Source organism: Schistocerca cancellata, chromosome 3 (genome assembly GCF_023864275.1).
Source record: "Schistocerca cancellata isolate TAMUIC-IGC-003103 chromosome 3, iqSchCanc2.1, whole genome shotgun sequence".
Lineage (NCBI taxonomy): Eukaryota > Metazoa > Arthropoda > Insecta > Orthoptera > Acrididae > Schistocerca > Schistocerca cancellata.
Window position 1 is genome coordinate 383041949 of NC_064628.1, and position 23903 is coordinate 383065851.

The 23903-nt window shown below is 46.2% G+C and overlaps 1 protein-coding gene across 1 annotated transcript in view; it reads left to right on the plus strand.

The window, feature by feature from the left end:
* The window catches only part of LOC126176319 (MTOR-associated protein MEAK7-like), a 132994-nt gene extending 109524 nt beyond the window's left edge, over nt 1-23470 (plus strand). The window contains exons 5-6 of the mRNA XM_049923469.1: nt 1792-2118; nt 23287-23470. Coding sequence (XP_049779426.1) covers nt 1792-2118; nt 23287-23470 — 511 coding nt within the window. The remainder of the gene's footprint in view (nt 1-1791; nt 2119-23286) is intronic.
* Nucleotides 23471-23903: the final 433 nt, after the last annotated feature.

The following is a 23903-nucleotide window of genomic DNA, read 5'->3' on the forward strand; positions in this document are numbered from 1 at the left end:
TCCCGGCTGATTACACATAACGTAACGATGCACCTGACACCAACAGTTCCTTCCCTACTCGTTCCTTTGCTTTCTCCCCCATCCACATTCAATTTACATAATTAGTTATTTTTATAGTATAGAGGGTATTCCGTATACTACATGACTCAAACTGAGGCTCCTGTACTTGGTGTAAACAACCGCTTCAGTTCCCTTCCTATACACCTATACACCAGTAAAGCTATATGGTGACATGTACATTGTTGGATAGTAACTCACTCAAATGGTACGTTGAGTGGAACGAATCATTGCTGTTGGATAATGTGGTGTTTCACTTATTGATTTATGTACATCAGTTCCGATTACGTAATTTTCTTGTATTTTGGGACTGCAGGTGCCTGTTTATAGCTGGAATCTGGAAATGCAAGAATAGTAAAAAACCAGTGCGATTTCGTCTTACTGCTGTGTTCCTCCCCTTCCTTAATTACTATTCAGTCGCTGTGCACATCGGTTCCTTTTCGAATCAAAGTTGGTTAAGATACTGAATAACTCGTAATTAGCCAGAATGAGATTTTCACTCATCGGAGTGTGCGCTGATATGAAACTTCCTGGCAGATTAAAACTGTGTGCCGGGCCGAGACTCGAACTCGGGACCTCTGCCTTTCACGGGCAAGTGCTCTACCAACTGAGTTACCCAAGCACGACTCACGCCCCGTCCTCACAGCTTTACTTCTGCCAGTACCTCGTCTCCTACCTTCCAAACTTTACAGAAGCTCTCCTGCGAATCTTGCAGAACTAGCACTCCTGAAAGAAAGGATATTGCGGAGACATGGCTTAGCCACAGCCTGGGGGGTGTTTCCAGAATGAGATTTTCAGTCTGCAGCGGATTGTGTGCTGATATGAAACTTCCTGGCACATTAAAACTGTGTGCCGGGACGAGACTCGAACTCAGGACCTTTGCCTTTTTCAACTCGTAATTACATTATTATTCTGTAACGAGCCACTGTGGACATCGGGTACCATGCACGAAACCGAGAGAGGGGGCACAGTGGTTACCACACTGGACTTGCATTCGGGAGGACTACGTTGAAACCCACATCCGACCATCCGGATTTAGGTTTTCAGTGATTACCCTAAACTGCTTCAAGCAAATGCTGTGATGGTTCCTTTGAAAGGGTACGGCTGACTTCCTTCCCCATGCTACCCCAATACGATGGGAGCTATCACCTCGATGTTCAGTTCAAATGTTCAAATGTGTGTGAAATCTTATGGGACTTAACTGCTAAGGTCATCAGTCCCTAAGCTTACACACTACTTAACCTAAAGTATTCTAAGGACAAGCACACACAGCCATGCCCGAGGAAGGACTCGAACCTCTGCCAGGACCAGCCGCACAGTCCATGACTGCAGCGCCAAGACTACTCGGCTAATCCCGTGCGGCTCGGTGTTCAGTCTCCTTCCCCAAATCAACCAACCAACCGTACACCAAAATACTCAGAATATTAATAATGTCGTCTGGCGTGATGGCCTGGTGCTAGTCTTTCAACTCTACGCCACTTCTGCTACTTGAGTGTCCACGATCTCATGGCAACCAGTGTTGCCAGACGGTCATCCAGCCGAGAACAAAGCAGGTCCGTTGAAGCTTAACTTCAGTGATAGGGCGAGTCCCGACTTAGCCAGCACGGAAAGGCCGTTGGCCCGAATACTCAGAAAATATTCCTGGACAACCTCCAAAACCTTGTCGGTGGAGTCAGGGTTTACCGAATACGTCGCAGAAACGCACAGCAGGTGGCCAGGTCTGACCTTTGGCAGGCTGAGCCCGCGGATGCGCGTATACGAGTCGTCGGGCCGCAACAACCGCTACCAGCAGTTGACGATGGCGGGCCTGGGGCTGGGCGGCTCGCCCGGCTACCACGGGCTGTTCGTGGCGGGCGACCTGTCGCGCGGCCACTCGAGCGCGCGCTGTCCCACCTTTCGTGACTACCGGCCGCTGTCGTCCGAGCGCGACTTCAACGTGGTGCGGCTGGAGGTGTGGGGCGTGGGGCCGGCGCCACAGAAGCAGCGGGCGACACGCGCCGGCCACGTCAAGCCGCCCGTCAGCCTCGTCTGCGACCCCGACACCCACTCCTCCATCGGCAGGTAAGCACTGCGTCACTAAGTCAGCTTTCTACACTGAATGACCAAAGAAACTGGTACACGTGATCAATATCGTTTAGGGCCCCCGCAAGCACGCAGAAGAGAGGCAACACGACATGGCATGGACTCGACTGATGTCTGAAGTAGTGCTGGAGCGAATTGATACCATGAATCTTGCAGGGCTGTCCGTAAATCCGTAAGAGTACGAGGGGTAGAGATCTCTTCTTAACAGCACGTTGCAAATCATCTCAGATTTTCTCAAAAGTGTTGATGTCTGGGGAGTTTGGTAGCTAGCAGGACTATTTAAACTCAGAATAATGTTTCTGGAGCCACCATGTAGCAGTTCTGGTCGTGTGGGATGTCGCACTGTCCTGCTGGAATTTCCCAAGTCCGTCGGAATGCACAATGGACATGAATGGATGCAGGTGATCAGACAGGATTCTTAATGTGCGTGTCAGCTGTCAGAGTCGTTTCTACATGTATCAGGGGCCCCATATAGCTCCAACTGCACACACCCCACACCATTACAGACTCTCCACCACCTTGAGCAATCCCCTGCTGATATGCTGGATCCATGGATTTATGAGGTTATCTCCAAACCCACACACGTCCACACATTCGATACAATACGAAACGAGACTCGTCCGACCAGCCAACATGTTTCCAGTCATCAACAGTCCAATGTCGGTGTTGACAGGCCCAGAAGGGGCATAAAACTTTGTGTCATGTAATCAAGCGTACACGAATGGGCCTTTGGCTCTGAAAGCACATACCGATGATGTTTCGTTGAATAGTTCACATGCTGACACTTGCTGATGGCTCAGCATTGAAATCTGCAACAATTTGTGGAAGGGTGCCCCTCTGTCACGTTGAACGATTCAGTCTTCAACCATCATTGGTCCCGTTCTTGCAGGATGTCAGAGGTTTGATGTTTTACCAGAGTCCCGATATTCACGCTACACTTGTGAAATGGTCGTACAGGAAAATTCCCACTTCATCGCTACTTCAGAGATGTTGTGTCTCTTTGCTTGTTCCCCCAGGGGGCTCGCTACTCTTTGGCGGGTTTGTGCTTGGCTACCATGGGGCCCCGGCCTTTGCAGCATTTTTTCTTTTCTGTGCTGCATGTCTGTCCACTTGCTGTTCTTTTTCCCCTTCCTTGGGGAACATATCTGGGATGTTATTGGGTATGTTCTGGATTGTCTGTCGCTGATGCAAGAACAGTTTCACCTTTGTTTTTCGCTCCATTTTCCTATCTTTGTTTCCCTTCTCCTCTCGTTCCTCCGCTTCAGCGTTTGAGGTTCCTCTTTCTCTTCTTCTTCGTCCCTGTGCGCTCCTGAAGGCCAGCCCACGCGTCTGACGTGTAATTCCCGGCCACGGGTCGAAAGGCAGGGTTTGCACGTATCCCTGGTACAGGCCAGGCCCAGGGAGGGGTGACTGCCTGAGCTGCGACCTGTCCAGATTGCTGATTGGTCCCTCTGTCTGGTGTTCGGGAGGTGTGACCCGAGGTGTGAACAATCAGGTGTGCCCCTTGTGAAGGGAGCCCCCAGTTGGAAGGCATGCCATCGGAGACACTGGCAATCATGGGGGATTTTCTCGCAATGAGTCAATCATCTTCCCAATAATCGTCTACGAAACGTAAACGTGATGAGACTAATGACTGAAAGACCATTCCCCCTGCATCACGATTCCTCGTGGTCTCTCATATGGAAGACGGTCATCCTTCGCTACAGTAAATCTGTTTATTATTCAGAAAAGTGTTGATGCAGTGGCCAACCCTGTGAAGTCCTGCTCTCGTTTACAGAATGGCACTTTGTTTTTGGAGACTACATCTGATTCTCAAGCACAACAACTCCTTGCTGCCTTACTTCTCCATGGCTACCCTGTTTGTGCTGAGGCCCACAGCACTTTGAATTCTTCCCGTGGTGTAAGTTACACCCGGATGGTCGATGGTCTAACCGAGGCCGAAATCCAATCTTACCTCTCTGAACAAGATGTCATTGCCAACCATTGTGTAATGAAAAAGGTAGATTCCTCCTTAGCGCCCACTCACACTCTTTCCTTCACCTTTGATAGAGTTGTGCTGCTGTCCAAGATCAAAGCAGGCTATGAAATTGTCACAGTCTGGCCATACATTCTGAACCCGACGCGCTACCAGTGTCATTGTTTCAACCACAGTAGAACGTCTTGTTGGCATCCAGCCAAATGTGTAACCTGTGGTAGGGATTCACATGAGGGCGATTGTCGACCTCCTTCTCCCTACTGTATCAACTGCAATGGCGGCTGTGCCGTCTGCTCTCGGTATTGTACCATGTATCTTGATGAGTGGGCTGTCCAAAAGACCTGGGTAAAGAAAAAAGTGCCTTACCCAGTCGATCGCAAGTTACTGGCTAGTCGCAAACCCCGTGTTCTCCCATCTGGCACCTACACTTCTGTTCTTGTTACCCCACACTCCATGAAAGACATAGCCATGCAGACATGAGACCTCAAATTCAGCTCTGAGGTTGTGAAGTCGCCCAGTGTCAAGGTAGCATCGTTATCCCCCTGTCCAACTGTGCAACAAACCATCAAACTCTCGCCTCAAGGGGCGAAGCCACCAGCTACACAACTGGTAGGCTGGAAAGGGCAGAAGGAGTACTCCTGTGTAGACTTCCTCCATCCCTCCAGCCAAACAACACCTGAGTCTTCCTCTAACCGGAAATGCTCGAAGAAGTCCACCAAAGGCAAATGGTCTTCTCCTTCACCAATTCGCAGATCCTCTTCAATGGTGTCACCAAGTGGTACCTTAGCCTGCCTGGCCTCTGTATCGCTGGTGCGCACCATCAACCGATTTTCAGCGTTGGACTCCACAGACTGACTGCACAAGCAAGCCAATGCTTCTGTGGACCTCGTGGAGCAGGATCCTCCTGCTTCTGTGCCCTGTATAGAGATTCTACACCTGCTGTCACTCGGCAGCTGCCGGGTTGACACCCCTACATCTCTTCATCATGACCTACTGCAATGGAACGTTTACAGCCTTCAGTCCCACAAAGAGGATTTATGGCTGCTTTTAGCGCCGCAGCGTCATCTTTTAGTTTGCCTTCAGGAAACGAAATTGCTGCCTCATGACTGCTTTGAGCTTTCACATTTCTTACGAATTCGTTTTGACCTTCCTCCTGAGGTTGGCATTCCATCTCATGGGGGTGTCATTCTGCTCATACGGGATGGCATTCATAGTCAACCCATCTCCCTGACCACCCATCTTCAAGCTGTTGCAGTTCGCCTTTTCCTTCCTCACCTGACTTTTTCCATCTGTACCATTTATGCCCCTCCATCATTCGATGTACAGGGCAGACTTCCTTCAGCTTATTTCACCATTTTTTGCTACTCAGTGACTTTAATGCACATCATCTCCTTTGAGGTTCTCCGAAGACCTGTCAGAGAAGTGCCCTCTTGGCTGACCTTCTTAACCAACTTAACTTCTTCTGCCTTAACACTGCAACATCCAGTTTCCTTTCTGACTTCTCGTGCACCTATTTCCATTTGGACCTATCCTTTTGCACTGCCCAGCTTGCCCCTCGTCTTGAGTGGTCCGTTCTTTCTGACATCTACTCAAGCGACCATTTCCTGTACACGCTCAAATGGCAGATTACTAAGGCTGACTGGCAGCTTTACTCCTCCCTAGCGACATTCGAGGGACAAGATTTCCCCTGTTGTGATGACCAGGTGGAATATCTCACAAATGCTATCCTTACTGTTGCAGAACGTTCCATTCCTCGCACTTCCTTTTCACCATATCATGTCCCAGTCCTCTGGTGGACTGAGGCATGCCGCAACCCAAATGCTCTCTGCGTTTTTAACCATCATCCTACGATGGCAGACTGCATTCATTATAAACAGATGCATGCAAAGTGTCATTGCGTTCTTTGGGACATCAAAAGAGCTAGATGGATTTCATTCACTAGCTCTCTTAACAGTTCCATCCCTTCCTCTGTCCTGTGGGCCAACCTCCAATGGCTCTCTGGGACCAAGATCCATTCCCCAATTTCCGGCCTGACGGTAGCAGACGATGTTACTGTGGATCCTATTGCTATCTCCAACATCTTGGGCCACCATTTTGCGGAAGTTTTGAGCTACTTCCACTGCCACCATTCCTTCCTCCATTGGAAACGAGCAGTGGAAGCTCAGGCGATACCCTTCTCTTTTCCGAATTGTGAGTGCTACAATGCCGCCTTTACTATGAAGGAGCTAGATCATGCTCTCACATCATCCCTATCCTATGCCTAGGATCAGACGCCATCCACATTCAGATGTCGCCGCACCTTTCTCTTGCAGGGAAGCACTTTCTGCTGAACATGTACAACCTCATCTGGGAAAAGCGCACATTTCCCGGACACTGGCGTGAAGCCACCGTCATACCCATACTTAAGTCCGGTAAGGACAAAAACCTTCCTTGTTGCTACCGCCCCATCTTTCTTACCAGCTGCTTTTGCAGTGTGATGGAACGTATGATTCATGCCCAGCTGGCATGGTTCCTCGAGTCTCGCAATTTACTGACGAATTTATAGTGTGGATTTCGAGTGTGGCGTTCTGTAGTTGACCATCGTTACTTTGTCCATCCATGGCATAAATAGTTTTCTGCGGAAATCCCAGACTGTGGCCTGTTTTTCGGATTGGAGGAGGCCTATGACACCTGCTGGAGAACTGGTATCCTCCGTACTCTTTACCCTTGGGGCTTCTGTGGCTGCCTGCCCTGTTCCCTTCAGGCATTTTTAAAAGATCGAGTTTTCAAGGTATGTCTGGTTTCTGCCTAGTCGGACACCTTTATCCAGGAAAACTGTGTGCCTCAGGGTTCCATCCTGAGTTTCGTCCTTTTTGCTATCGCCATTCATCCTATAATGGCCTGTCTCTTGCCGAGCATCTCCAGCTCCCTTTTTGTTGACGATTTTGCCATCTATTGCAGTTCTCCACGGACCTGTCTCACTGAGCGGCGTCTTCTGCAATGTCTTGATCGTCTTTACTCCTGGAGTATTGACAATAGCTTTTGATTATCCACTGACAAAACCGTCTGTATGAATTTCTGGCGACGCAAGTGGTTTCTTCCACCATTTTTACATCTTGGGCCTGTTGCCTTCCATTCGTTGAAACTAGGAAATTCCTGGGGCTCATGCTCGATAGGAAACTCTCTCGGTCCTCCCATGTGTCTTACCTGGCAGCCCGCTGTACAGGGTTCCTCAACGTCCTACATGTCCTCAATGGTACTTCCTGGAGTGCCGATCGAACCATCCTCCTCCATTTGTACTGGTCCCTTGCCCATACGAAACTCGACTATTGGTGCTTTGTTTATGTATCTACACGCCTATCCCTCTTATGCCATCTCAACACTATCCACCATCGTGGCATCTGGTTGAACTTGGGCGCCTTTTGCACTAGCCCATTTGAGAGTCTGTATGCTGAAGCTGCTGAACTACCCACTGTCCTACTGCCGTGACTTTCTCCTCAGCAGGAATGCATGCCGTTTGTCTGCTATGCGTGGTCACCCATCCTATGCCTCCTTCTTTGATGATTCCTTGTTCATCAGTATGATGTGTGTCCCTCTTCTCTATTACCTCCTGGAGTCCACTTTCGGCACTTGCTACAGCGACTTCACTTCACACTATCTGCAACTTTCACCACCTTGGCTTCATGAAGCGGCTTATATTAACCTTGGCCTTCATTTGCTTCCTAAGGGCACTACTCCAGCCTCGGTCTATCACCTTGAGTGTCACGACCTTCGCATGGAACTTCGCGATAGTACGTTTGTCAACACTGATGGCTTTCGGACTGAGTGTGGGGTCAGGTGTGTGTTTGGCATTGGCACCCGTGTCTTTCGATATAGGCACACTGCTCAGTATTTACAGCCGAGCTCTTCGCCTCTTATCATGCCACGGAGTACATCCGGTGACACAGTCTTTTCAATTGTGTCTTCTCCTCAGACTCACTCAGCGCCCTTCAAAGTCTCTTGCTGGAACCAGTGTGATGTTTCTTTGATTCCTGGTCATGTCGGTCTGCCAGGAAACGAGGCTGCTGACGCTACTGCCAAGGCTGCAGTCCTCGTACCTCAGCCCACGAGTACCCATGTTCCTCTGATGATCTCTGTGTTGCCGCCTGTCAGGTGGTGTCCCTTTGGCATCGCCAGTAGTCCTCCCTTCACGGGAATAAGCTCCGGCTTATTAAGCCTCTCCCAGCGGCTTGGACGACCTCCTCTCGGCCCTCCCGCCGCGAGGAAGTCATTTTAATTAGGCTGCTTATTGGGCACTGCCTTTTTAGCCATCGTCATTTGCTAAGTGGCGCTACCCCACCACTTTTTTCACATTTCGCCCAAGTTTTAATTGTCCGCCACTCCCTGATGGAATGCTCATTTTTTAACCGTTTACGTTCCGGTTTGGGTTTGTCGTCTGATTTATCGGCCGTTTTAGCAAATGACGAGCGGGCTGTCGACCGCGTTTTACTTTTTATCCTCCAAAGCAAAATAGCGAAGGCCATTTAATTTCTAGTTTTGGACCTCCGTTTTGTATGGTTTCTTTTTTAGCCCTTTTTGTGGTTGTTTTTACCTGTCTTCTATTATGTCAATTCGGACTGACATGTAGTCGTTTTTTAACTCCTCTCTGTCTTTGTGTTCTGTAGTTTTCACTTGGGCGCCTAGGACGCCAGTTTTTTTGAGTCCTAAAGGGAAACAAAACCAAACCAAACTGTCGCTCGTGCGCCAACTATAACACTACCTTCAAAGTTACGTAAATCTTGATAACCTGCCACTAAAAACCGATCTAAAAATTGCTCCAGACATTTGTTGTCTTATATACGCATTGCCGATCTAAGCGCCGTATTCTGCCTATTTACATATCTCTGTATTTGAATACGCATGCCTATACCAGTTTTTTGGGGCTTCAGTGTAAATGGCACTCGTTCACATCATGTCACTGTGGCGATTTCTCATTTACCCAGCTGATGTTGTAGTGTACGGCACGGCGAGGTACGATCAGTTGTAGTTCCCTTCATTTCTTACTTTCCAGAGTTGAATGTCACCATCCAAAAATTGGTTCATTTACACATGTCGAAACGGAATGAGATGGAATGGAACGGAACGCCAAATCATTTCACAAGCATTTCTAGTGTCGGCATTCATACTGGCCGTCAACGGAAAGCAAAGGGACATCAGAGAGACGGTTTTATCGGAAGACAGTTCTGATGTCAACGTCACTGGGAGACATCGTCTGCTAACATCGGACGTAATCTATACAATGAGGGGCGGTCAGTCAGTCATGCATCACTTGTTTTTCTCCGCCAATTTCGGTTGGAACAATGCAGAATTTGTTGTGGGACACCATGGAAAATTCCTGCTTCAGTTATTGCAGTTTCATGAAGTTCTGATATGTGGCGTCGCTATATGTAGCCTTCAGAACGGAGTCTGCATTGGAGGTGCGTTCCAAGCAGAGAGCTGCCATTGAGTTTCTTTTGGCAGAGAACCAGATATTCATAGGCACTTGCAGAATATCTACAGAGACTGAAACTTCCTGGCAGATTAAAACTGTGTGCCGGATCGAGACTCGAACTCGGGACCTTTGCCTTTCGCGGGCAAGTACTCTACCATCTGAGCTACCCAAGCACGACTCACGCCCCATACTCACAGCTTTACTTCTGCCAGTAGCTCGTCTCCTACCTTCCAAACTTAACAGAAGCTCTCCTGCGAAACTTGCAGAGTAAGCTGTGAGTATGGGGCGTGAGTCGTGCTTGGGTAGCTCAGAAGGTAGAGCACTTGCCCGCGAAAGGCAAAGGTCCCGAGTTCGAGTCTCGGTCCGGCACATAGTTTTAATCTGCCAGGAAGTTTCATATCAGCGCACACTCCGCTGCAGAGTGAAAATGTCATTCTGGATCTACAGACACTGTCGGTAAACAAAAGCACGGTGTGTCATTGGGCGAGGCATCTATCATCATCGGAACAAGGTCGCGCAAACCTGTCCGATCTCCCGCATGCTGGCTGGCCACACACAGCTATGACTCCTACAATGATGGAACGGGCGGACACTCTCATTCGAGGTGATCGGCGGATCACAATCAAACACCTCACTCCTCAACTGGACGTCTCTGTTCGTATTGCTGACACTTTAGCCCACCAGTTGAGGTACTCAAAGGTGTGTGCCCGCTAGGTTGCTCACCGATTAACGTAAAAACATAAAGAGCAATGAAGGACTATCTGTTCAAAACTGCTTGCCTGTTACGAGACTCATTGTGACAATTTTTTGTCGAACATTGTCACAGGCGCTGAAACATGTGGTCATCGCTTCGAACCGGAAACAAAACGGCATCCATTTAGTTGCGCCACTCCACCTCTCTTCTGAAGACAACGTTCAAAGCTGCAGTCTCAGTAGGTAGTCATGGCGACGGTGTTCTGGGACTCTGAAGGGGTTGCTCTGTTTGATGTCCCCACTCATGGTGTAACTATCAGTTCGGAAGTGTATTGTGCTACTCTCGGGAAATTGAAGAAACGACTACAGTGTGTTCGTCACCACAAAAATGCAAACGAACTTCTCCATGACAATGCAAGGCCTCACACTAGTCTGCACACCTGAAAAGAGCTTACAAAACTTTATTGGACAGCTCTTCCTCATGCACACTACAGCTCTGACCTCGGACCTTCCGACTTCCATCTGCCTGGTCCAATGAATGACGCACTCTGCGGGAATTAGTACGTGGATGATGGGGAGGTTATTGATGCAGCAAGACGTTGGATCTGACGTCGACCAGTAGAGTGGTACCATGAGGGCATACAGGTCCTCCCCGTGAGGTGGCGTAAGGCTGTCGCATTGAACGGAGATTATGTTGAAAAATAGAGTTTTGTAGCTAAAAGAGTGGGAAATAATATGGTGTATTCGTATCCTGAACTAAGCCAACCCGCTTTCAGAAAAAAATGTGTTGCATTACTTGTTGTACGCCCCTTATATCTGATCAAAAGTATCAGGACACCTATTAGTGGACGTTAATATGGGGTGTGTTCACCCCTTACATTCATCAGTGCTTGAACTCGGCAGGGGACACTTGCAATGAAGTATCTGAATGTTTGTGGATGAATGATAGCCCATTCTCTCTCAGGAGCCGAAACCAGATAAGATGGTGACGTACTGTGGGTTCTACAGCGGGGTCCACATTCTAACTTATCCTAAAGGTGTTCAGTTGAGTTCATGTGAGGACTCTTGGCAGGCCATGAGTCGGAGAGCATTTGCCACGCTGACTAGGTGACGAAGCGACCATATGTCGCGCGAAGTGGGGTGGGGCTCGGCGCTGGACCGTAGCAACAAGCGTCAGCCAGGGAAATATACATGACGGTAAGTACCGCCATCTTGGGGCCAAAGTCACCGATTTTGTTTATTTATATTTAATAATTAAAGTCATTTATGACAACATGAATACTAAGAGGAGCCTCTATATGTTTAAAACTATTTATCATAATTTTGCCTCGTTAAAATTCACACCCGTTCATTAACAAATGCATATCTTAGTAAGTACCAACTTGATCGGAAATCCACGAACTGTGACGAAACTAGTAAGAGATACGGACTGCTCGCCAAAGTCGGCAGTCGGCGTTAAGATGGTTCAAATGGCTCTGAGCACTATGCGACTCAACTTCTGAGGTCATCAGTCGCCTAGATCTTAGAACCAATTAAACTTAACTAACCTAAGGACATCACACACATCGATGCCCGAGGCAGGATTCGAACCTGCGACCGTAGCGGTCGCTCGGTTCCAGACTGTAGCGACTAGAACCGCACGGCCACTCCGGCCGGCTCGGCGTTAAGAGCTCTTCCTGTCTTGGTCGATGGTAGCCATGCTCTCGGTTACGAGTAGTTTGTGGCATGAGTGTTTAATTGCTGATCTAATAGGAATAAAAGTGATATTACGGCATTCTGAATGTTAATTTCGAGTAAATAGATACCCCGTTGTTGATCGACAGCAATTTCAGATAATTAGCTTCCATCGACAGAGATATCCAATGCGCCAATGAAGAATCTGCACGGGACGACATTTACGAGAGCTGCACCGCGCACAGGTCGGAGGAAATCTGACGACACGACCCACCAAGGCGTATCAAGGAAGTTCCGACTTACACTCGCAAATTCCGGGTGGAAATGCTGACCAGTTATACTGTACGTCACATACACCACCATCTACGGATTTGCGGCTAAGCCGAGTAATAACAGTATCAGTTTAGGAGCGAGGGGATCTTGCAATTGTCATGCTGATACGAACAATCATTGTCTCCAAACTATTCCTCTACCGTATGCAGCGCAAATGCTGTAACATGTGTTTGTATCCTTCCACGTTTTCTTGAGCGCAGTAAGGGTAGCACACCCTAACCACGAAAAGCACCCCCATATCATAACCCATCTCCTCTGCACTTCACTGTTGACACTACACATAACGGTTCTCTAGGCTTTCGCCAAACCAAAACTCCTCCATCAGCGTGCCCCAGGATATAACATGACCCATCCCTCGAAATAATTTGCTTCCAGTCATCCACTGTCCAGTAAGGTCACTCTTTACACCGCCACAAGTGTCGCTTAGCAGTGCTACATAAATGTGTGGCTTATGAGAAGCTGCTCGACCACTCTCCCCATTCCTTTTAACTTCCTACACCAAGTTGTTGTGTTAGCTGGACTGTCGTTAGCTCTTTGGACCTCACGACCGTATCTATCCGCTGATTTCGCGCAATTTTTACAACCATCATCCGCAATCCTCGACGGTTCCTAACGGGCAAATATGAGGTCCACTTGATCTTGTTTAGCTGTGGTTATTCCTTCGTGTTTTCACTTCACAATAACATCTCGAACAGTCAATTTGGGCAGCTTAAAAAGGTTAAAATGTCCCTGATGGATTTGTCACTCAGGCGACACCCATTATTCGAAGCCACTGACCTGTCTTGACAGACCCCTTCTGCTATTACTGCTTCTCTGCTAGCAACACAAGACTCCTTTAACACCCGGGGTCCGCCTCACGTGACATCAGGTGGTCAGTTCCGCACTATGTAGGAATGTGTGGACACTTTCGATCAGATAGTGCAGTTTTGGCGCATTCATTCATTTTACAGTACTGTTCTTAGTCTTCATTTTATTGTTTCGATTTGTTTTCGTGACACAGTGCAAATGTTCAATGGTTACCTGGGCCATTCTTCCATGAAGTGTTGTTGTAAAAGAAAGCTAGATGTCTGAAAGCGAAAGATCATTTAGGTTTTACAATACCTGTATAAAGATAAAGCCTACCCTGTTTACAAATAAGAACATAAATTGTGAACCAGTTTTAATTACATAATGCTTTTTTAACAGTGGGAAAGTCAGCTGTATTTAAGGAGCAAAATACATTAGTTTTTTACATTATTTGGTACTTAGAGTGGAAAAGACATAATAACTAAGGTAAACAGACCCAATGCGTTCCATTACAAATATTGTCCGATGTGTTTCTGCGTATAAATTGTTGCTATCAAATGTTGTTGTGGTCTTCAGTCCAGAGACTGGTTTGATGCAGCTCTCCATGCTATTCTATCCTGTGCAAGCTGCTTCATCTCCCAGTACCTACTGCAGCATACATCCTTCTGAATCTGCTTAGTGTATTCATCTCTTGGTCTCCCTCTACGATTTTTACCCTCCACGCTTCCCTCCAAACCTAAACTGGTGATCCCTTGATGCCTCGGAATATGTCCTACCAAACGATTCCTTCTTCTAGTCACGTTGTGCCACAAATTTCTCTTCTCCCCAAATCTATTCATTACCTCCTCGTTAGTTATGTGATCTACCCATCTAATCTTCAGCATTCTTCTATAGCACCACATCTCGAAGCTTCTATTCTCCTCTTGTCTGAACTATTTATCATCCTTGTTTCACTCTCATACATGGCTACACTCCATACAAATACTTTCAGAAACGACTTCCTGACACTTAAATCTATACCCGATGTTAACAAATTTCTCTTTTTCAGAAACGCTTTCCTTGCCATTGCCAGTCTATATTTTGTATCCTCTCTGCTTCGACCATCATCAGTTATTTTGCTCCCCAAATAGCAGACCTCATTTACTACTTTAAGCGTCTCATTTCATAATCTAATTCCTGCAGCATCACCCGATTTAATTCGACTACATTCCATTATTCACGTTTTGCTTTTGTTGATGTTCGTATTATATCCTCCTTTCAAGACCCTGTCCATTCCGTTCAGCTGCTCTTTCAAGTCCTTCGCTGTCTCTGACAGAATTACAATGTCATTGGCGAACCTCAAAGTTTTTATTTCTTCTCCATGGATCTTTATTCCTATTCCGAATTTTTCTTTTGTTTCCTTTACTGTTTGCTCAATATACAGACTGAATAACATCGGGGAGAGGCTACAACCCTGTCTCACTCCCTTCTCAACCACTGCTTCCCTTTCATGCCCTTCGACTATTATAACTGCCATCTGGTTTCTGTACAAATTGTAAATAGCCTTTCGCTCCCTGTATTTTACCTCTGCCACCTTCAGAATTTGAAAGAGAGTATTCCAGTCAACATTGCCAAAAGCTTTCTCTAAGTCTATAAATGCTACAAACGTAGGTTTGCCTTTCCTTAATCTATTTTCTAAGATAAGTCGTAGGGTCAGTATTGCCTCAAGTGCTCCAACATTTCTAAAGAATCCAAACTGATCATCCCCGAGGCCGGCTTCTACCAGTTTTTCCATTCGTCCGTGAAGAATTCGTGTTGGTATTTTGCAGCAGCAGCTTATTAAACTGATAGTTCGGTAGTTTTCACATCTGTCAACACCTGCTTTCTTTGGGATTGGAATTATTATATTCTTCTTGAAGTGTGTGGGTATTTCGCCTGTCTCATAGATCTTGCTCACCAGGTGGTAGAGTTTTGTTAGGCCTGGCTCGCCCAAGGCCGTCAGTAGTTCTAATGGAATGTTGTCTACTCCCAGGGCCTTGTTTCGACTCAGGTCTTTCAGTGCTCTGTCAAACTCTTCACACAGTATCGTATCTCCTATTTCGTCTTCATCTACAGTCTCTTCCATTTCTGTAATATTATCCTGAAGAACATCGCCCTTGTATAGACCCTCTATATACTCCTTCCACCTTTCTGCTTTCCCTTCTTTGCTTAGAACTGATTTTCCATCTGAGCTCTTAGTATTCATGCAAGTGGTTCTCTTTTCTCCAAAGATCTCTTTAATTTTCCTGTAGGCAGTATCTATGTTACCCCTCATGAGATAAGTCTCTACATCCTTACATTTGTCCTCTAGCCACCCCTGCTTAGCCATTTTGCGCTTCCTGTCGATCTTATTTTTGAGACGTTTGTATTCCTTTTTGCCTGCTTCATTTACTGCATTTTTATATTTTCTCCTTTTATCAATTAAATTCAATGTCTCTTCTGTTACCCAAGGATTTCTATTAGCCCTCGTCTTTTTACCTACTTGATCCTCTGCTACCATCACTATTTCGTCTCTCAAAGCTACCCATCTTCTTCTACTGTATTTCTTTCCCCCATTCCTGTCAATCGTTCCCTAATGTTCTCCCTGAAGCTCTCTACAACCACTGGTTTAGTCAGTTTATCCAGGTCCCATCTCCTCAATTTCCCACTTTTCCGTAGTTTCTTCAGTTTTAATCTACAGTTCACAACCAATAGATTGTGGTCAGAGTCCACATCTACCCGTGGAAATGTCTTACAATTTAAAACCTGGTTCCTAAATCTCCGTCTTACCATTATATAATCTGTCTGACATCTTCCAGTATCTCCAGGCTTCTTCCAATCTTTTATGATTCTTGAACCAAGTGTTAGCTATGATTAAGTTATGCTCTGTGCAGAGTTCTACCAGGCGGCTTCCTCTTTCATTTATTCCCCTCAATCCGCATGTACCTACTACATTTGCTTCTCTCCCTTTTCCTACTGTCTAATTCCAGTCACCTATGACTATTAAATTTTCGTCTCCCATCACTATCTGAATAATTTCTTTTATCTCATCATACATTTCATCAATCTCCTCGTCATCTGCGGAGCTAGTGGCATATAAACTTGTACTACTGTGGTAGGCGTGGGCTTCGTATCTATCTTGGCCACAATAATGCGTTCACTATGCTGTTTGTAGTAGCTTACCCGCATTCCTATTTTCCTATTCATTATTAAACCTACTCCTGTATGACCCCTATTTGATTTTGTATTTATAACCCTGTATTCACCTGACCAGAAGTCTTGTTCCTCCTGCCACCGAAGTTCACTAATTCCCACCATATCTAACTTTAACCTACTCATTTCCCTTTTTAAAGTTTCTAACCTACCTTCCCGATCCGTAGAACACCAGTTTTCTTTCTCCTGATAACAACGTCCTCCTGAGCAGTCCTCGCCCGGATATCCGAATGGGGGACTATTTTACCTCCGGAATATTTTACCCAAAAGGACGCCATCATCATTTAATCATACAGTAAAGCTGCATCCCCTCGGGAAAAAATTACGGCTTTATTTTTCCCTTGCTTTCAGCCGTTCGCACAGCAAGGCCGTTTTGGTTAGTGTTACAAGGCCAGATCAGTCAATCATCCAGACTGTTGCCCTTGCAACTACTGAAAAGGCTGCTGCCCCTCTTCAGGAACCACACGTTTGTCTGGCCTCTCAACAGATACCCCTCCGTTGTGGTTGCACCTACGGTACGGCTATCTGTATCGGTGAGGCACGCAAGCCTCACCACCAGCGGCAAGGTCCATGGTTCATGGTACATGCTATCAAATAATGCTGATAATTTGAGGTATTTCGACACCATTTTTCCTCTTGTTCCACGCCTCAGCAGTTTACCATAAAAACTTTATCATCAACATCTGTTCCGAAATTTTATTTTATCGTTAAGAAACTTTGATGATGCTGTCGCTTGACATTCCTTTGACGCGTAGTGTAAATTGGCTTTATTGGGCAACATACACTCCTGGAAATGGAAAAAAGAACACATTGACACCGGTGTGTCAGACCCACCATACTTGCTCCGGACACTGCGAGAGGGCTGTACAAGCAATGATCACACGCACGGCATAGCGGACACACCAGGAACCGCGGTGTTGGCCGTCGAATGGCGCTAGCTGCGCAGCATTTGTGCACCGCCGCCGTCAGTGTCAGCCAGTTTGCCGTGGCATACGGAGCTCCATCGCAGTCTTTAACACTGGTAGCATGCCGCGACAGCGTGGACGTGAACCGTATGTGCAGTTGACGGACTTTGAGCGAGGGCGTATAGTGGGCATGCGGGAGGCCGGGTGGACGTACCGCCGAATTGCTCAACACGTGGGGCGTGAGGTCTCCACAGTACATCGATGTTGTCGCCAGTGGTCGGCGGAAGGTGCACGTGCCCGTCGACCTGGGACCGGACCGCAGCGACGCACGGATGCACGCCAAGACCGTAGGATCCTACGCAGTGCCGTAGGGGACCGCACCGCCACTTCCCAGCAAATTAGGGACACTGTTGCTCCTGGAGTATCGGCGAGGACCATTCGCAACCGTCTCCACGAAGCTGGGCTACGGTCCCGCACACCGTTAGGCCGTCTTCCGCTCACGCCCCAACATCGTGCAGCCCGCCTCCAGTGGTGTCGCGACAGGCGTGAATGGAGGGACGAATGGAGACGTGTCGTCTTCAGCGATGAGAGTCGCTTCTGCCTTGGTGCCAATGATGGTCGTATGCGTGTCTGGCGCCGTGCAGGTGAGCGCTACAATCAGGACTGCATACGACCGAGGCACACAGGGCCAACACCCGGCATCATGGTGTGGGGAGCGATCTCCTACACTGGCCGTACACCACTGGTGATCGTCGAGGGGACACTGAATAGTGCACGGTACATCCAAACCGTCATCGAACCCATCGTTCTACCATTCCTAGACCGGCAAGGGAACTTGCTGCTCCAACAGGACAATGCACGTCCGCATGTATCCCGTGCCACCCAACGTGCTCTAGAAGGTGTAAGTCAACTACCCTGGCCAGCAAGATCTCCGGATCTGTCCCCCATTGAGCACGTTTGGGACTGGATGAAGCGTCGTCTCACGCGGTCTGCACGTCCAGCATGAACGCTGGTCCAACTGAGGCGCTAGGTGGAAATGGCATGGCAAGCCGTTCCACAGGACTACATCCAGCATCTCTACGATCGTCTCCATGGGAGAATAGCAGCCTGCATTGCTACGAAAGGTGGATATACACTGTACTAGTGCCGACATTGTGCATGCTCTGTTGCCTGTGTCTATGTGCCTGTGGTTCTGTCAGTGTGATCATGTGATGTATCTGACCCCAGGAATGTGTCAATAAAGTTTCCCCTTCCTGGGACAATGAATTCACGGTGTTCTTATTTCAATTTCCAGGAGTGTATATAGAACTTACGAATTAGGAGCTTAGTTTCTCTGTACATGCAGTAAAAGCTTATGTCACTTTGGATAACATATGCAAGCGTACCGCATCTACCTAGGTCACGTTGCTTGGTACTGTAGTCAGGCAGATTTTCGTTGAGTACCGTAACAATGTGAGATTTATGATTCGATCGCGCGTGCATTTTCATGTAGTTAGTGAGCCGGTGGGTCACGTGGAGGCAGTCAGATCTCTGGGGTACACTGCTGCATTGAATATTATTAATAGAAAGTGTGGTATTAACGTAGACGACAAGTATAACATGGGGAACGTGATGAGGGGAAGAAAACTAACTAGTAATAAAGATGATAAGGTAGTAATAAGGATTTGTAAATGAAGTAATGTTCTGATATGAAGTGGCTGCAGTGGTTCCTGTAACAGTCTCGTGAATGATAAGGAACGCTTATTTTCATCTACGACGTTAATCTAAATTTTTGTCGTTTTCGTGCGAAACAGTGGAGAACAGCCAGAATAATACTAAAACTATAGTGAAGAGTGAACTGAAATTGTTGCAGTTGAAATGCTTCCGAATAAAAAGTGACTATATTTTTGAAATTTCTTAATTCTGAATAACTGAATGTACATGTGCATTCTGTTATCTAACTGAACTGAGATGAATAATAATCAACCAATATTTAAATCAAAGAGGGGAAACAGCATGACACATGGCACATGGTCACTGCTTTGAGCCTTCCCGTGCTTACCAGTATGCGAGTTCTCTTCCTTTAACCAAACAAATTCTGACTGCCTTCATTAAACTTGCGACTGATGATTTTCTTGTATACTAGTATACACAGAATACTCAGCTACCTACAGCCATTGCTCGCCGTGTTTTGCCAGATGCTGAGTGGAATGTTGATATGATCACCATGTTCCAGAATTTGCCTTTAACGTTACATAAGATATTTACACTTTTTAGGTCATGATATTGGAACAACTCTTTGGGGATTTATCATTCAGAATGATAGTGGTGGGACCTTTCAAATTGATCTTGACATAATAATAGTGTATTACTACACCAGTGACGGTTCGTTATTAATACACTACTGGCCATTAAAATTGCTACACAGCGAAATTTAGCCGACAGGAAGAAGATGCTGTGATATGCAAATGATTAGCTTTTCAGAACATTCACAAAAGGTTGGCGCCAGTGGCGACACCTAAAACGTGGTGACATGAGGGAAGTTTCCAACCGATTTCTCATACACAAACAGCAGTTGACCGGCGTTGCCTGGTGAAACGTTGTTTTGATGCCTCGTGTAAGGAGGAGAAATGCGTACCATCACGTTTCCGAATTCGATAAATGTCGGATTGTAGCCTATCGCGATTGCGGTTTATCGTATCGTGACACTGCTGCTCGTGTTGGTCGAGATCCAATGACTCTTAACAGATAGTGGAATCTGTGGGTTCAGGAGGGTAATACGGAACGCCGTGCTGGATCCCAACGGCCTCGTATCACTAGCAGTCGAGATGACAGGCATCTTATACGCATGGCTGTAACGGATCGTGCAGCCACGTCTCGATCCGCGAGTCAACAGATGGGGACGTTTGCAAGACAACAACCATCTACACGAACAGTTCGACGACGTTTGCAGCACCATGGACTGTCAGCTCGGAGACCATGGCTGCGGTCACCCTTGACGCTGCATCACAGACAGGAGCGCATGCGATAGTGTACTCAACGACGAACCTGGGTGCACGAATGGCAAAACGTCATTTTTTCGGATGAATCCACGTTCTGTTTACAGCATCATGATGGTCGCATCCGTGTTTGGCGACATCACGCTGAACGCACATTGGAAGCATGTATTCGTCATCGCCATACTGGCGTATCACCGTGCATGATGGTATGTGGTGCCATTGGTTACACGTCTCGGTCACCTCTTGTTCGCATTGACGGCACTTTGAATAATGCACGACCGCATGTTGCAGGTCCTGTACGAGCCTTTCTGGATGCAGAAAATGTTCGACTGCTGCCCTGGCCAGCACATTCTCCAGATCTTTCACCAGGTGAAAACGTCTGGTCAATGGTGGCCGAGCAACTGGCTCGTCACAATATGCCAGTTACTACTCTTGATGAACTGTGGTATCATGTTGAAGCTGCATGGGAAGTTGTACCTGTACACGCCATCCAAACTCTGTTTGACTCAATGCTCAGCCGTATCAAGGCCGTTATTACGGCCAGAGGTAGTTGTTCTGGGTACTGATTTCTCAGTATTTATGCACCCAAACTGCGTGAAAATGTAATCACATGTCAGTTCTAGTGTAATATATTTGTCCAATGAATACCCGTTTATCATATGCATATCTTCTTGGTCTAGCAATTTTAATGGCCAGTAATTTATTAACAAGAATCAGCTGTGCAGTGCAAGCCTATGATCAAGACTGAATAACTCTAAGTTACTCACGTGTAGAAATGATGTATTCAGTTTCTTGAGTGTATCGATGCCCATAACATTTCATACAAATTCTGTCCCTGTAATTTTCCAGTTTTGTCGCACAACACTGTCCATTCTTACCCTAAAGAAACTAGTTGCTTAATGTCTGTTTCCCAGTCCATGTCGAGGGCTCCAACAAGAAATACTTTGGTTTCCTCTAGGATTGCTGCCCCATGACTGAAAGATGTGAAGGCGTCTATGTTTACGTTTACTAAGCTAGGTTTAGTACATTTTTCTTGTTTTTATCCTTTCTGATTCTGCTGCCGCAGCTGCTGCTTGAATTACTTAAACATGTATGAAAAATAATTATTCAGGATAGTTTAATAATATAGTCCAAATTATTGTATTTTAAAACTCACGAATTTATTGACAATAATGGTACAAAGTCACGAGGACATCTTTCTTGGCGTCCGCTCTATCCCACGGCTAGCAGGAGAAGACGAGAAGCAGCTGCCCCTTCCTATCCTCACTTATTTGGCGACAAAAGAAAATGAGACGACAGCAGACATGATAACTGTCGAGTGAGCGCCTGTCAGTGCCAAGGAAGTACTTTATGAGTATAAAAAAAAGAGAGACGAAAACTATACGTAACACCACAAATCTAAACTGAAAGAGCTATACCGCAGTCAGGGCAGGCGGCATGTATTATTACGCTAGCTATCTAACTAGACGTATTTAGGCTACAAAAAGGGATTACAAGAAGCATGGAAGGTGTAAAAGGGAACGAAACCTGTAGAGCACTCTTTAAAAAACCGGAAATCCTGCCACTTTCATGTATCTATGTCTATGAGATGGAGCTGCTTTGTGAAAAAACTTGCAGTGGAAACCCCCAATCTCTTCCAAACAAATGAAATTAATCACTCCGACAACACAAGATAAAAAGGTAATTTTCATACAGAGCCAGTGAACACCAGTTAAAATAAAAAAGGAGCCCTGTAATAGGGGAAAGTTATTTGTAATAAGATTTCCAAAGAAATTAAATCCATAGATGACATGACAAAGTTCAAGTCAGCTTGTTCTCGATTTCCTTCAGGTAACAAAATGAATATTTTTATCTGTACCTACTGATGTGTTACATAAACGTTACTAGCAGTTAAGTACCTTAATGATCTGCTACTGTAATATCAATATCAATCTACCTGTACAGTATCTGCTGTTTCTACTTTTAAAATATGTTCTCTTTCCACTTGTGCAAAATATACCCTGTTCATTATACCTTAATGCATATTTAGTGTAAAAATAGTGTAACTAATGTAAAATTAAGTCACATAATATTATATTTTGCTATACACTGACTTATCCTACATCAGAATGGATCATTTGTGTGTTGCATGAATACCTGGACCATTAGTTAAGACTAAATTTTACGGAAACGATGAAGATCTTACAGTGCGATCTTTGGAGGAAAGACGACTTTCATTTCGCGGAACATTATAGAGCAAGTCAAGAGAATCAACACTTGAGGCAAACTGCATTCTCCATCACATATTTACCGAATGGATCACAGTAGTACCCCAACAAGAGACCAGCTCAGACATCATTCAATTCCAATGCCAGTCTCCCAAATATCGAGAGTCAGCTATGTACAGCAGTTGTTGGGCAGCTTATCTCAGGGGATGATGATGATGATGATGATGATTATGACGTCCCATACTCCGAGGAGCGTAGGGGACGATGTGGGACACCCGCACCGCAAGGTCCTAGCGGAGGTAATTTGCCCTTGCTTCTTCCGACCGTAATGGGGATGAATGATGATAATAATGATGAAGACGACACAATAACACCCAGTCATCTCGAGACAGGGAAAAATCCCTGACCCCGCTTGGAATCAAACCCGGGACCCTGTGCTCGGGAAGCGAGAACGCTACCTCAAGACCACGAGTTGAGGGATGATACACCAGCTGAAAAATTCTCTTCCGATCGGAATCAGTACAAACATCCAAAATCAAGGGGTAAACAACTTGTTGTTAATTTAATTTCATGTAATCGCTGAAATACAACCTCACAACCATTCAACTGCGAAGTTTTATTTCACTTTCTCCTGTCCTTGTAGGTGCTCAATTTTTTTTAATGAATGTTTCAGCACTTCCTGCCTTTTTTCCCCACCCCCAGAAAACTTCTAACCTCCTCAGCCTGGTGGTTACACTGAAGATGTCTGCTGATTTCTTGTTTATTTTGTATCCAATCTGTGGTATAATGTTCATTTCAGCAACATATGTTCTTCTCGCTGTTGCAGTTTTCACAAAAGTTAGCTTACGTGTGGTGTGTAAATTGTCCTAGGCGTATAGCTCACTGTCAGTCTTTCCACACTTTCCTGTCGAGTCCTCCAGAGTCCAATTGTCCGCAGGTCAAACCTGGACGCGCCGAGTTTGCTGACGATGGCAGGAGTGCGACGGTACAGCGACGGGTTGCGAAGAGGTGTCGGTCGGGAAACTATACAGCAATTGTACAACACCGGACAACTGGCCGACCTGGAAGAAGACGAAGGCGACTCGATGGAGTCCGTCACCGAGTGGGTGCACATCTCGTGATCGCACAGGAAACGGAAGTTTGTTCACCGCCCTGATACTTGTATTCGCAGAAACGCATCGAATCCTCTATTGAGGGAAATTTTTTTAACCACTTTAGCTTTCCTGTTTGCAGTGCTATATGCTGTAATTTGTCTCGATGATAGACCAAGAAGGTAGATCACATAAAGGTCTCTAGCAAAAATTTGCTAAACATCTAACTGGTACTGCTAACACAGTGAAAGGAACTACAGGTCACCGCTCGCTTCAGAGGGAACTGTTGTACGCTTAACACACTCTCATCTACTATCGATATTAGGAGAGGGACTACGTTTATGAAACAGCAGCTACAGGGAAAAATGGAAGTGAAGTTTTTGCCATAAAAGACGAAGTCACTTATTTGACTGAAAATATTATGCATGTCTGTGAAATTTATGAGAGGTATCGTTGACGTTAG